Raw genomic sequence first — 13,574 nt, forward strand, 5'->3', positions numbered from 1 at the left:
TCAAACAACCAACAATTATCTCTAAAAATATGCAACGCGTAAATTACATCTATTAACTACGTTAATTACACTATTCCATAGTTCCCTAACGTTAGTCGCCAAGAAAACAAAGAATAATCCAGACAATAAACTATTTTTGTGAAAACAATGCAACCATCCTTAATTTCATCTTATTGATAACATATTGCGCCAGCTAATTTCGTTCTGCAAATTTGAAAACCAACAAATTGTGAACGCGGCTATGTATGCACCTATAGCGGAGGGGAATTTGTAGAATGACAGAAGTGATACGCACGGGAAGACCTATTGGAAAAAGATGATCTAAGATTAGCGAGGTAACCGTTGAAAGTACGTATGAAGTTAGCTATCGGATTTCTTGGGAGGGCAGGAAACGTTTAAAATGTCAACAAGGTCGAAAGGCCGGGCGAGCTAATTGGCGCATGAATGTCACGGTGAATTTTAATCACCAAGCGCCATGTATTATAGGATCGCAATAGACATCTGTAACGATGTAAGAGATACGATAAAACTGCGGCAAAATTCGTCTTCGTTGAAGCAGCTATACTATCGGTAACGTTTAACATTTCACAAGAAAAGTACCTTTTACTAACTCGTTTGCGCGAGATATATTGGTCACATAAATATAAGGAAAATTAAGAAATAACCTCTGAAATCTCTGGACGTTACGCCTATGAAAATGAATCAAATTAGATGGAAAAGTGTATTGTACCACGCTTTCGCAGGAAAAAAAAAAGGAACGAATCTCGAGTATGTCAACAAGCATCGATCGATAATGCTGACGCATACACATTCCGTACGATCTAACGGTCCATTGATAAATCATCGTGGAAGGTCAAATTAAGCGGTTCACACAGTGTTACAATTCAGAGAAGTATATGTGAAGGAGAAGAGCTTACGTTGCCCGTTGTAGTTGGTTCGCAGCAACACAAAGATAGCCAAATATTTCTCTTCGAAGAGAATCGTCCGTGATCACTGCTGGTTCCTTTGTCCGAGCTTTACGTGAAGAAAATGCAGAACAGCACACGAGAGACGCGCGTAATCCGCGAAAGGCTGAAGCCTCCAGTTGCTTCTTCTCTTCGGTAAGAAAATCGAGACATATAACGGAGTACTTCTCTTTCCACTGTCACTATGAACTTGTTATCCGAACCGTGACCGGCCGCAATTACACGCGATCTCGATTAAAAGATACATACGCACACAGTACAGTGACTGACAAGAACGGTGAATTTTCGTCAGTTCGAACTAGCGTCGGGAAAACCACCCCCTGCACAGCCGGCGCCCCAACAGCCATGTGCCGCCCTAAACCTCCGCCCATTGGCTCGAACCATACATTCTACGGACTCCTGATTCCTTCAAGACTCTTTTTATTACACGTAAAATCGTAGCTGACAAGAATTTCGAACGAACGCTCCGTTAACCGTTTAGTCTGTGTTACGTTATCATAAGCGACAACTCTGCACGACCCATCCCTGCGGGAGCTCACCGAGAAGGGGGAATGGGAAAAGGCCGACTGACAAGACGTCACGTCTCCCGGGAGCGCTTCGATCTCTCTGAACTCACCATATCTACCGTACAGCTGGCCGCGTGTCTATACATAACACTGATAAATGCACCAGAGCCGTTGGACAGCTCGTAATTTCGACGTCGTTAAGCAGAAACGTGAAAAAACTTTGCCAAATGATTCACACACTGCACGCAGTCTTCACCCGCGAATCGAGAAAATGGCGTTGCTCGCTCCCTCGCGCTTGTTCGCTCTAGCAATACCTCAAGCTACGCTGATTCCTATCGTTGACTACTAGCGCCTATTCCTCGATGCGTGTAACCTAATAACTAGCACGCGGGAAAATCAAAATACCTTTTCTGCCAACAAATAATAATTTATAAAAAGAACATTTTACGAAATAGATCTAAATTGCCCCGTTGTCGTTAGAAATAATACGACAAATGTATACAACAAATTAAATTTTGACAAATGAAAAGCAAAATTATGTACATTTAAGTAAAGAAAATATATTTCAAGGAATATGTGGCGCCACTTACCGGGTGGTTGTATGGTATGATGAAATGATAGTATTGCCGGTTTATCCGAATTCCGAATGATGCCGCGCGATAGTTGGGTGAGCGTATAAAGAGTTTTAACCAAGCATTTATAGTTGTATAAACATAAAACTCAATCTGGTTTTAGCAGCAAATTAAAAATAATTTAATGACATTATGGCTGATGAGACAGAGCAGGTAAAAACACTTGATTTAAAATTCTGAATATGAACCTAACCTACTCTATTCTCATATATATACATATATATATGTATATATACATTTTCAGGTACCAGCAATAAATGTTAAAGAACCCCTAGATCTTATAAGATTGAGTCTGGATGAGAGAATATATGTTAAAATGAGAAATGAGAGAGAATTACGAGGACGGTTACATGTAAATATCATTTTTACAAGTATATTGTACCTGTTATTTACTATATTATATCTATGTATATATCTCTTAACCTGTTTTATATTTAATTATTATACAAAAACTTTTCATTGCAGGCTTATGATCAGCATTTAAATATGGTATTGGGTGAAGCAGAAGAGACTGTAACTACAGTAGAAATTGATGAGGAAACTTACGAAGAAGTATATCGTACAACTAAAAGAAATATCTCTATGCTTTTTGTTCGTGGGGATGGAGTAATTTTGGTTTCACCACCAAGCATGAGAGCACCGATATAAAATTTCTATTTATATATAATTTATCTAAACATAAGAGATAGATAATATTGAGTTAAATTCCATGTTGATACGATTTTATCAATCTTTTGTACTAGCATTTGACAGTTGTAAGAAATTTGTGAAAGTAACGGATTTAATTCGAATAAAGCTAAATATAACATAAATATAGAATTTATAATTTAAACGTGACAAAAGAAATTAAATTGTGGTATACTATATTAAAACAGTACATTACATTAAATGTTTATAAATAATATAAATGTTGGAGTACAATTTTATTTAAAATATTCTTAAAGGATTATTTTTTAAATTTTGGCGAGTTATATTTTCGTTCGAAGTTTTGAAATTGTACTAGCTGCAAAAGTTCTTGGTGTAATACTTTGTTCTATGGGTTTTATAATTTGTGACGTAAGATCTGTAATTCTTTGATCTTTCAGTTTTATCAGAGATTCTAGATGAGACACTTTTTGATGAAGAATATTTATCAGTTCATTCTTTTCTTCTAATTCTTGTTTTAGTCGAACGAAGACATGACGCGGAACAGTTTTATTTGCTATTTCTTCTGGGTTGAGCACTGACTTAACAACTTCTTTTCAAGGAATGAAATTGTGCTTAAATAATTTCTTATACAAATTTTTACACGAGATTTTATATTTATTGTAATCGTTCACTTACCTTTCTTTTCGTCTTCTTCATATTCGGCATATAAAGAATTTCTATCCGCATTACAATCTTTTAAAATTTTAGCTCGCAGTTCGATTAAAATTTTTTCGATAACACCAGGTTGCGAATTTGCTAGTTGATTGATCACGTCTTTTCCTAATTTTACATCAAGTTTTGAAAGTACTTTGCGATTTAAAGTGCACCAGTTGTCTATTTTTTTTGCAATACTATTTCCAGGAATATAATTATGTATATCGACGTATCTGGGATAGTAGCGTTTTAACAATTCAGCCATAAAAACTAAAAGTTATTGAAATATATTTTAAATATCACACAAAGAATTGCAAAATTATTTTCTAAAATATGAACTTTGTTTTATACCACCGTCAGAAAAATCTCGAGCAAGATTTTTTTTTGGTTTGGAAAATGGTATTTGCTCCATCCAAGTATATATTTCTTCGAGGTTCGCAGTAGATTCTAATTCTACACTCATATTTCTCTATCATTTACAACAGTAAAATCAGAAAATGACTTTTTCATACATTGAAATTTACGAATGTATCGCTATATCTTTGTTACATTCTGTCAGCCTGCAAATTTTTATTAGGTCGACATAATATGTATACTGCATGCTCTTTACGAATGCAACTTCATTTTGCATCGGTTTGATTAATTTTAGTTTGTTTTACCACGTCTTAATTTCAGAACTATGCTCATGGCAAACGTCACGTGTACCACATTGCGTCAGATTAAATAACGGTAAGCGGAATGACAACTAAACTTCGAACATTGCATAAGATGCAACTAAAAAATTAGATTCAATTACATAAAAAACTAACTTTTATTTGTCTTATATAAATTTTCAAATAATTACAAATCAATCAAATTCATAGTTTTCTAGTCTATAGTTTTCTTCAATTCAACTTTTCAATTTAACTAGCAACGAATATCTAAATAACTTATTCGTTGTGAATGTATTAGATAATTTAATACAGTCAAAATTTCTCGAGTAATATATTTAAAAAAAAGCAAGTTAAGATTTGAATGAATGATATTTGGAAACGTGATATTTGCTTGGTATTTTAATTCGGATATTCATAACGGAAAGTAAATGTTGCACGTATTAGCAGTCAAATAGGGATGAAGTATTTCGATAGCGTTTGTACTTCTTGTATTTCACTAAAATCGAAGAGAGACATTCTTGGAATCAATGGACAGGTTCAGCGTAAATATGATCACGTCACAGCGACGGAGGTGTTTGAGGACGGTGCGTTCGAGCCTGCGTTCACGCGGGGTATGGCATTTATAGAAGAGGCGCACGCCCGTACTCCTCGGAAAGGTTTGAGGAAACAGAAGCATCACATTCGACCTCAGTGGCACGTTGCACGCACTAGGCATCGAATCAGAAGAAATGATAATTTTGAATTTAAATATTCGATAACCGGTTAAAATTCGATATTCTTCAAATAAATTATATTCTCCAAATTTAAGTTTCTTGTCGAATTTGGATGATCGTGAGATTGAAAATAACAAGTGGTCGATAATTATTAATTTTAAACATATTATAAAGTTAGATTTTTAGTCATACTACGTTAAAAAATTTTATCGTCTTACAAAAAGTATATTTCGAAGTGGTGAAAGAGATTGTTAGTCGTTGACTCAAGAAAAAACATGACTGAAGAACACAAGGGTGAGTAATTACAGTTTTTTACTTTTAATATGTTCTAAACTAGAGATTGGATATTAATAACTTTCTTTCGAAAAAGTGGAAACGATGAGTAAATTCCAGCTCTTACAATTTACATCACACTTTTCTCATAGAAGCTCCATACCTATGACCTTCAAATGTCCTCTGATCTATATTTCAAATTTTTTATTGGAATATTTCAATATCAAATACTTCAGTATCAAACAACTATATAAGTTTAAAATAAAGCTAAAAAATTTATTATATATTATATTCAAATTTTTAGATAATTGGGGAATAAGACGTAAATTGAAGCGATATGTAATCAAGTTGTAAACCGCGTTGTTATTTCTTATATGGTTGATGCAATTCTTTGGTTTTATCGTTAACATACGTAGGTGATAATTTTTCCTGTAAAGTTTTATCTCTTCATAGTTAATATATTTTCCATTTGTGTTTACATAGACAAATGTAATTGACAATCTATGACAATCCAAAATATAAAACATTAATTTACTATTTGTATTATTATTTGATCTTCATTGAAGTAAATATTGTTGTGTTAAATATATTTGTTTAGCAGTTCTTTGACAAGTGATATTCTGGAACTTCATTTTACGTGCTCGTTGACCTATATCTGGATCGAAAATAAATGCTTGCGATAAAAAGAAAGTTTTAAAAATTTATAAAAGATATTCGCTTTAGTACACTGAACGCATCTGCTTACGGCTATCATTTTTATTAAAAAGTGATTGAATATAGAGTTATCAAATAAACCATGATAAAATATTATTTATCAACACGAAAATACTACATATGATAGGAATGTGTAATTACAACATTCTTTCATATCTGTCAGTATATCTGTCGGTATATCTGTCAGTATTTTCCTAATATTTCTTATAATTCATAATTCTGTCCTGGATGAAAGAATATCTCGAGACAAATAATATACCTACACAATACTTTTAAAATAAAAGTCTAATTAAATATAACTAAATTACAAGAGAAAGATCATATAAGTTATATCTTTATCTTTTGACTTTCTTGTTTAATAAACCCTTATTTATATTAAAGAATTGAATTCTTTATTTAAAGATAGCTCTAGAAATTATAGAACAGAAATATAATTAGGATATTTGAATCTATTTTCGAAAAAGAATGTATTATTTTCATGTGCACAATACGTATACAAAATCGTATAACCGCACAAACAGATGAAGAAGTCGAATACCTGATGACTCCTTCACCTGTACTTCGTGCCAAACGGCACGTCCTCTGTTCGTATCTTGCGGTATGATTTTCCCCGCGGTATCATATTACCGAGTCAATCATATCTGAAAATTCGTTTTTGCTTATTTATAAGTAATCAACACGTCGACTTTAAATGTATTTGTAGGACACATTATATTCCCTATACGGTACCTGATGGCAATCATGGGTTCTATCGGGCTCGCCATCATCTACGGGTTCAAGGTAAACGTAAGTGTGGCCATCGTAGCTATGGTGAACCACACTGCTGTAAAGTTATCCGCGTTGCATCAATTGGAATCTGAGAATACAACTGTAATTACTATGGACGAATGTCACCACGATAGTGTTCTTTCCAACGAGACGAAAACAATCACCGAGGTACATATATGTATAAATGTATTACTGATAACTTTATAACAATTAGTAATATCAATTTTTTAAATAGTAATTTTGCATTAAGATATATTAACAATTTTCGTACATGGGAACTTCATACTTAGATACAATGCAAAAAAAATAAAATATAATCGTATTTACCTTTCAATGATTCCATTTTAATATAGTTGCATCAGTATAATATGGACGACAATAATTCGATCCGTAATAAAATAAAGATTACATTATATAAAATTTTATCCTGCTATATATTTTCTTACTTTCGTATAGAAAAATAAATCTATTACTTTATTTTTATTTCTCACGATTTCTCTAATCGTGCTGTATATCAAGCTCCACAAGATAAATAGAAATTTTTGTTGAAAAGAGATGTGATATTGATATTTATTTATATAGGATGGCCCATTCGTGTGGAATGAACCTTTGCAAGGTCTTATTTTATCGTCATACTTTTGGGGCTATATGGTATCCTTACTTCCGGGCGGCAGAATGGCTGAACTCTTATCTGCCAAATGGGTGATGAACGGATCGGTATTTCTAAACCTCGTAGCATCTATATTATCACCTGTTGCTGCTGAAATGCATTACTCTCTCTTCATCCTGATGAGATTTATTCAAGGAATCGGTGGTGTTAGTAAAAAAAAACTATTAAATATTCCGAATAGGTGTTGAAATTAAATATGTAATATTATAATAAAATTATAAAACTACAGGGTGTAACATTTCCGGCAATGCACATTATGATTGCTAAGTGGGCTCCACCAAACGAGAGAAGCGTCCTTGCCTCGATTGTTTATGCAGGTAAAATAAAATTTTGCTAATTGAAATTAAATAATTTGGAATTTTTATTATCTAAAGATATAATCTTTTTATTTCATTTAAATAAAAAATCGGGAAAGGTTGAAACTACAACTTCGGTTACACTACTTTACGGGTTACATTAATCTATACATAATACAATAACATGAAACTGCCTTTATCGATTAATGATTACAGCTTGAAGCATTTAATAATATATTGAAAATTTATGCACGAAAATAAAAATTTCTCAAATTTTTAATTTTCGCTTCCACAGTCAATCATCTATCTCTGAAACTATACATAACTTTTATTTTCTGTAGGAACTGCTCTAGGTACTGTGATTTCTATACTCTTAACGGGAATATTGGCTGCAAATTTCGAATGGATATGGATATTTTATATCGAAGGTGCACTTTGTCTAATTTGGTGTACAGCATGGTGGATTATGATTGAAGATAGCCCAGAGGAACAAACGAGGTTTATTAGTCAAGAGGAAAAGGATTATATTATGGAATCTTTAGGTCAGAATAAAAATAACAGCGGACATAAAGAGGTTTGTCAAATTTTACAAAAATCATATTTAAGATTTTTATATATGTATAATTAGTATCTTTATTTGTTATATTCGTAATATTGTTCAGAAATTATCAGTTCCCTGGGGCGAGGTATTACGATCTAAACCATTTATGGCAATCTTAATCGCTCATTTCTGCAGTAATTTTGGTTGGTACATGTTGCTTATCGAGCTGCCTACTTTTATGAATCAAGTACTGAAGTTCGATATGAGTTCTGTAAGTATTGAGCAAGAACTTAAAATTTTTTAAATTAATATCGCTAATAACTCTCTTTTTCTATAGAATGCTGGTCTTTCTTCGATGCCATTTTTATGTATGTGGATTTTTACTATGGTGCTTAGTAAGATACTAGCCATTATGCAAGACAAAAAATTAATTACGGTAACGGTATCGAGAAAAATTGGAACACTGTTGTGTAAGTTTACTATTTGTATATACTGTATATGTATAATTTAAAAGCATACAATTGGGTTAGGTAATAACAGTCAAAAATATATTTCTTTTTAGCATCCGTTATTCCCATGATATGTTTAATAGGAGTATCATATGTTGGTTGTAGTCGAACATTAGCGGTTACATTAATGACTATTGGAGTAACATGTATCGGTGGAATGTATAGCGGGTTCTTATCAAATCATATTGATATTGCACCAAATTTTGCTGGTACTCTTGTCGCCATTACAAACTGTGTTGCTACCATACCTGGGTTTGTTGTACCAATATTTGTCGGAAAATTGACATACGGAAATGTAAGTATCTATATACAGTAAAATATCATTAACACCTCTCAAGCAACAAGCTTCTAGGCATGAAAACATGAAACAAATTTATACATTTATTAGATTTAAAAAAACTCGAAACATTAAGGGATTGATTTTACGTTATGGTATAGTGATTATTTATGAATAAAGTGCAAAATTCGATTTATTTTACATTTTTTCTATCGAATACTTTATCTCAGTAACTATAATGTTATCATTAATATTATTATCATCAAATGTTTTATAGCAAACTATAGGAGCATGGAGGATTATATTTTATACAACTGTTTCATTATACATAATCGAGATATTAGTCTACACTATTTTTGGAAGTGGAGAAGAACAACCTTGGAACAAAATTAAACCAGCTGATGAAGAAGCAAGCGATCAAACATTACCATTAAAAGAAAAGTCTATGAAGTGAATGTAATTTTTGAGTGTATGATGTGAATTGATTTTTGAACTTCATATTGAACAATTAGGTTTAGTAATCATCTTGTGCGAAAGAAATTACTTAAATATTTAATATCATTAATGAACTGTTTCATTTTTCACATTATTTATCACAATAAATAATAAAATATAATTATAACCTCTTACATTACAACTGTACATGTACATATTTATTAAATATTACTCTTTTTTATAGCAACATGTTACATACTTACAATTGTCTGCATAGAAATATAAATTATTTCATTATTTAATTATTTAATTTTAATTATCCAATGGGCTCTCAGTCATTCACACCTATTGCACTTTCACCATTTTACAAAAATACATTGGTCCCCAATTATTTTTCAGATTAGGTACAACAATATGACCATATTTTAAGTCAATGTTACCAAAGTTATATAGACATCGTAAGGGTAACAGTGCTTCTGTCATATCTCTATGAGAATTATATAATATATCAGAAGTCAATATCAACAATAAAAATAATAGTATTATTTATTTAGAGAAATATATAAATACGTACTTTACGACCATAACAGAATTGTTTTCTTCCCACGCTTTTTTTAATGCTACATGTACAACACCATCATTTTGTACAGGACTAAGTGAACATGTTGAATAAACAACTGTACCTCCTACTGAAACCAATTTCAATGCAGTCCTATAGAAAGGAAATACAATTATTTATGACAAACTTAAAAAATATAAAATAAGATATCTTATCTACTGACGTTAAAATCTCAGACTGAACTTCTGGCATTTTTAATCTTTCCTTAACTCTACTTGGTTTGAAAATATTGTTGTCATCAGAATGTAAAATGTGCCTATCCGTTGTACATGGTACATCAACTAAGATCTAAAAAAGTTAAGAGGAGTAAAATATTGAATAAGATATTGTTCCATTCACAAAGTAAGTAAACAATAGAAAACATTGTATCAAACTGGACACCTTGTTATATCTACCATTCTCATCAATTGCTCTGGCGTCTTGTTGTGTTATAATTAACATATTTTCTTTTTCACACATGTTTGAAACATATTGATTCATAACGTTTTTGAGTCTTTTTATTCTAGATTCTGTAACATCATTAGCAACCAGTATACGAGGCATAAGAGTTTGGAGGATGGTCAAAGCTTTCCCTCCAGGTGCAGCACACATATCAAGGACCATATCATTAAACTGTATATCTAGAGCCAACACAGGAAGTATAGATCCACCATCAAACAAGTAATAATCTAAAAAATATAGGATATGTTAGTAATAAAATAATTCATAAAATATTCTAAAATACATAAACATTTAATTTATTATTATTATTAAAATCCATAGAAAATGATACAAACCTGAAACACCAGTAGATCCTTTCTTAGGATTTGGAAATCTACTGTTATTTTCTCTTTCAAAAGCATATATATGCAAATGTTCTGGAAATGGCAGAACAAATTCTTTCTCAACATTTATTTGAAAATCACTAGCTTTATCATAAAACCTATAATAGTCAGATTCCAAAACCCAATCATCCAAGCCTATAAAACATATTTGTAAATACATATTTCAATTTTGATTAAAGAAACATTAGAATTAAACAAACCTTTTATTTTGGTAGCAGGTATATATTCCTGAAGTATAGCTGAGTCTACGGATGAATTGACGATACGATTGGTATCTAATTCCACTTCATTTAAATTGTCATCTATTGATTTTAGTTCTGTAGGTATTCGTTGATCTTCCTTAACAAATTCAGTAGTTTCAGCATTTAATGTTTCGAATAAATTTGGATAATTAGTAGAATAAGTTGTTTGAAGTTCTGCTAATTGATCTTCAGATGTTGTAATGTCCTCTGAATTTTGTTTATCTGGCAAATTACCATATCTTGCTGCTCTTTTAGTTTTAAAGAATTCTACATTTTCTTTTTGTACATTATATAAACTCCTCAAATTTATTGCACCAAGTAACTGTAACAATTTTATCGATACAACTCTTCAACATTTTTAATACTTTCAGTTTACGATTATTATCTGCAATATTATCGGTATTACAGTAATGTACCTCCAACTCAGGCTGGATTCTTTCTGGATCACTGAAATTATTAACCACAGCCATATATTTAGATTCTTCTGATAACAATGCAGCTCGTATATCTGGCCACTTATCTCCATAAACGCCTGCGTAAAACTCATTAAAATGTTCAAGTGCTTTATCTTTTGCCGCTTTCTTTTTCTTCAGTTTAGCCTATGATAATAATTATATATTCTTTCAAATGTATTCAAAGAGAATGTTTGAGTTCTAATCATAGGGTTATAAAGATACAAACCCAGTGAATCTTTTCATGTGCATATCGAGCAGATACTTGTACAATCTGTTTTAGTTTTAACTTATTAAGTAGCACTATCATTCTTTTGAAATATCCAATTAGTCGATTGGAACCGAATATGTCATGAGCTCTCTAACTTACGTTCCCAAGTATATATGTGTCTGATATACTTGAAAATAAAGAAACCGAAGAGGCGGCAAAATTCGTTACTCGATATCGCTACTCGATGGCGCTAGCTGTGTATTCAATTTTCTTTCGAACGCAAGAAGTAGTTGACGACGATTAACCGTTAGTGAGAGCGGTGTAAAGAAGAAGGGCGTGATCCGGCGTGAACTGCAGGTACAGGTGAAACAGGACAACCGACAAATCCACGAGTTACGGTACTACCGGTGCTACTTGTCTCTAACACTGGACGTCACATCTTTTTTATCAATTCAGCGTTTACTTCTGCGTGACCCTTTCTTTTCCTACTTTGCCGACTTTCTTTACTGCAAACTCCACGTCGTAGGATACAAACAAAAACTGAAAAGTTATATGCATGCACGCGTAAGTATATACAATACCTAATCGACCTATGTATTATATTAGATGCAGACGACAAGGAAGCGACGTATTTGTCGTGACATCGAGATGAGAAACGTGCCGAGCAAGATGGAGTGAATGGGGGTGGTGGGGATGAGGACGAACACATCTTTGTGCTCCCCTCTTGCGAAGGCGCCCGTGCGCCATGAAACGTGGCTGTTTCGAAAGTTTCTACTCGAAGAACCTATTTTAGATGCTATAAACCATCTCAGCTTGTAAATTGTTTTCGGAGGTATACAAACCTCGGTACCTGAAGAATGAAGTTGCAACGTATTCTAGGAAACTTTGAAATTTTTCCCATAATTTACAACGCTTTAATGCACGATTTTTCGTATTTACGGAATTTACGCGTTTACGATATTTACGCGTTTCATAGACCTGGTCGTAAAATCTTCCTTGAACATATAACATGTCCTCTGGCATTCGCGCGATGTGATTTCGAAAAATTCCACCGTATCTATAGAGTGAGAAATGTAAATTGAGAATCGAGTGAGGCCGACACGATAATCTTGTTACCCTCGAAACGCGTACAACATACTCTGGTGAAAGTCTCCACTATAGACAGTAGACGCGAGTTCAGTGTTCTCGAGGGGAACGAAAAGAGAACGTCGCGTCGTCGCGCAGGAGATCAGCTCTTTTGCTTCCAAGTGAAGATCACAACTCTAGTCCATGGGGTGCGGTATACCCTGTGTATGCCCAGAGACACATACCTCGTCAATACTTTTGTGTTCATTGTCACGCATACAGAAACTCTTCCTCTCGATGAATCTCGACGACCCGAATCGCTCGACGGCGAAGCTGGTTTCGTGGATCTCTTCATGAGAGGCACGTCGTACGCGATTTGTCGGGGCACGGGGTGTGACGGGGACTCGAGGGATCGTAAAGGCAATGCACTGTAAGGAGCTCACGACGACTATACCCTCCTCCCGCCCCTCGCGCGATCGCGCTCGCGCGCGCGCCGTCCTCCCTCTCGTTCTCTCGCCACCGTCCCTTTCTCTCCCTTCTTTCTTCGCTCCCTCCCTCCCCCTCCCTCTCTCCCGCCATCTCTCTTCCTTTCCCTCGTTCCCTCTCGTTCTTATCAGAGAGCCTCGACAGTACGACCACACTCATACTCTCGTTCTATTGCTCGCTCGGCTGATCTCTCGAGGAGGGCGCGTTAGGGCGCTCGCCAGCCACTCGTGTATCTTCCAATTCGTGCTCTGTTTCGAAATTTCTTCGATACCAAAGGAAATTCGCTGCCCCTTCGGAATCTCTGTGTCATCGCGTTCCCCGATATTACTCGCTCGCACACGTGCTCCCGCAAAGGGAAACAGCGAGGCCAGAGGACTCGGAA

The 13,574-nt window shown here is 33.9% G+C and overlaps 5 protein-coding genes across 7 annotated transcripts in view; 2 read left to right on the forward strand and 3 right to left on the reverse strand.

Annotated features, from left to right (window-relative positions):
* LOC117210638 (wiskott-Aldrich syndrome protein family member 3) overlaps positions 1–1,796 on the reverse strand; it is a 33,915-nt gene extending 32,119 nt beyond the window's left edge. For 2 of the 3 annotated variants that reach the window (XM_033453851.1, XM_033453849.1), the window contains exon 1: positions 918–1,796. The gene's annotated coding sequence lies outside the window, so the exon portion shown is untranslated. The remainder of the gene's footprint in view (positions 1–917) is intronic. The other variant, XM_033453850.1, reaches the window with a different exon arrangement.
* A 282-nt stretch (positions 1,797–2,078) lies between these two features.
* On the forward strand, positions 2,079–2,915 carry LOC117210644 (U6 snRNA-associated Sm-like protein LSm3). Its single transcript, XM_033453857.1, has 3 exons — positions 2,079–2,256; positions 2,348–2,455; positions 2,569–2,915. The coding sequence occupies exons 1-3, from the start codon at positions 2,236–2,238 to the stop codon at positions 2,749–2,751; spliced, it is 312 nt and encodes a 103-aa protein (XP_033309748.1). The 5' UTR covers positions 2,079–2,235; the 3' UTR covers positions 2,752–2,915.
* A 34-nt stretch (positions 2,916–2,949) lies between these two features.
* Positions 2,950–4,162, reverse strand: LOC117210641 (sperm flagellar protein 1-like). Its single transcript, XM_033453854.1, has 3 exons — positions 3,796–4,162; positions 3,427–3,714; positions 2,950–3,340 (listed from the first exon to the last, which is right to left on the reverse strand). Exons 1-3 carry the CDS (start codon positions 3,905–3,907, stop codon positions 3,072–3,074), a joined length of 669 nt encoding a protein of 222 aa, XP_033309745.1. The 5' UTR covers positions 3,908–4,162; the 3' UTR covers positions 2,950–3,071.
* Positions 4,163–5,025: 863 nt separating this feature from the next.
* LOC117210677 (putative inorganic phosphate cotransporter) lies at positions 5,026–9,443 on the forward strand. Its single transcript, XM_033453917.1, has 9 exons — positions 5,026–5,104; positions 6,501–6,733; positions 7,148–7,381; positions 7,465–7,552; positions 7,873–8,105; positions 8,194–8,343; positions 8,410–8,542; positions 8,635–8,876; positions 9,136–9,443. Exons 1-9 carry the CDS (start codon positions 5,086–5,088, stop codon positions 9,310–9,312), a joined length of 1,509 nt encoding a protein of 502 aa, XP_033309808.1. The 5' UTR covers positions 5,026–5,085; the 3' UTR covers positions 9,313–9,443.
* A 46-nt stretch (positions 9,444–9,489) lies between these two features.
* Positions 9,490–11,740, reverse strand: LOC117210678 (5-methylcytosine rRNA methyltransferase NSUN4). Its single transcript, XM_033453918.1, has 8 exons — positions 11,660–11,740; positions 11,395–11,577; positions 10,937–11,300; positions 10,689–10,871; positions 10,294–10,580; positions 10,076–10,200; positions 9,868–10,005; positions 9,490–9,780 (listed from the first exon to the last, which is right to left on the reverse strand). Exons 1-8 carry the CDS (start codon positions 11,738–11,740, stop codon positions 9,639–9,641), a joined length of 1,503 nt encoding a protein of 500 aa, XP_033309809.1. The 3' UTR covers positions 9,490–9,638.
* Between the last annotated feature and the right edge of the window lie 1,834 nt (positions 11,741–13,574).

Source organism: Bombus bifarius, unplaced genomic scaffold, assembly GCF_011952205.1.
Source record: "Bombus bifarius isolate JDL3187 unplaced genomic scaffold, Bbif_JDL3187 scf7180000008208, whole genome shotgun sequence".
Classification (NCBI taxonomy): domain Eukaryota; kingdom Metazoa; phylum Arthropoda; class Insecta; order Hymenoptera; family Apidae; genus Bombus; species Bombus bifarius.

Bases quoted from the DNA above. Each gene is read 5' to 3' on its own strand.
- LOC117210644 (XM_033453857.1), top strand. From the start codon at position 2,236: ATGGCTGATGAGACAGAGCAG. The intron at 2,257-2,347 runs GTAAAAACACTT...ATACATTTTCAG, and splicing joins TGGCTGATGAGACAGAGCAG to GTACCAGCAATAAATGTTAA. The intron at 2,456-2,568 runs GTAAATATCATT...TTTTCATTGCAG, and splicing joins AATTACGAGGACGGTTACAT to GCTTATGATCAGCATTTAAA.
- LOC117210641 (XM_033453854.1), bottom strand. From the start codon at position 3,907: ATGAGTGTAGAATTAGAATCTACTGCGAACCTCGAAGAAATATATACT. The intron at 3,715-3,795 runs GTATAAAACAAA...AATAACTTTTAG, and splicing joins TCGAGATTTTTCTGACGGTG to TTTTTATGGCTGAATTGTTA. The intron at 3,341-3,426 runs GTAAGTGAACGA...TTCCTTGAAAAG, and splicing joins TGAAGAAGACGAAAAGAAAG to AAGTTGTTAAGTCAGTGCTC.
- LOC117210677 (XM_033453917.1), top strand. The intron at 6,734-7,147 runs GTACATATATGT...TTATTTATATAG, and splicing joins AGACGAAAACAATCACCGAG to GATGGCCCATTCGTGTGGAA. The intron at 7,382-7,464 runs GTTAGTAAAAAA...ATAAAACTACAG, and splicing joins TTATTCAAGGAATCGGTGGT to GGTGTAACATTTCCGGCAAT.
- LOC117210678 (XM_033453918.1), bottom strand. From the start codon at position 11,740: ATGATAGTGCTACTTAATAAGTTAAAACTAAAACAGATTGTACAAGTA. The intron at 10,201-10,293 runs GTGTCCAGTTTG...TAACTTTTTTAG, and splicing joins AGAATGGTAGATATAACAAG to ATCTTAGTTGATGTACCATG. The intron at 10,006-10,075 runs GTCAGTAGATAA...TCCTTTCTATAG, and splicing joins GTTCAGTCTGAGATTTTAAC to GACTGCATTGAAATTGGTTT.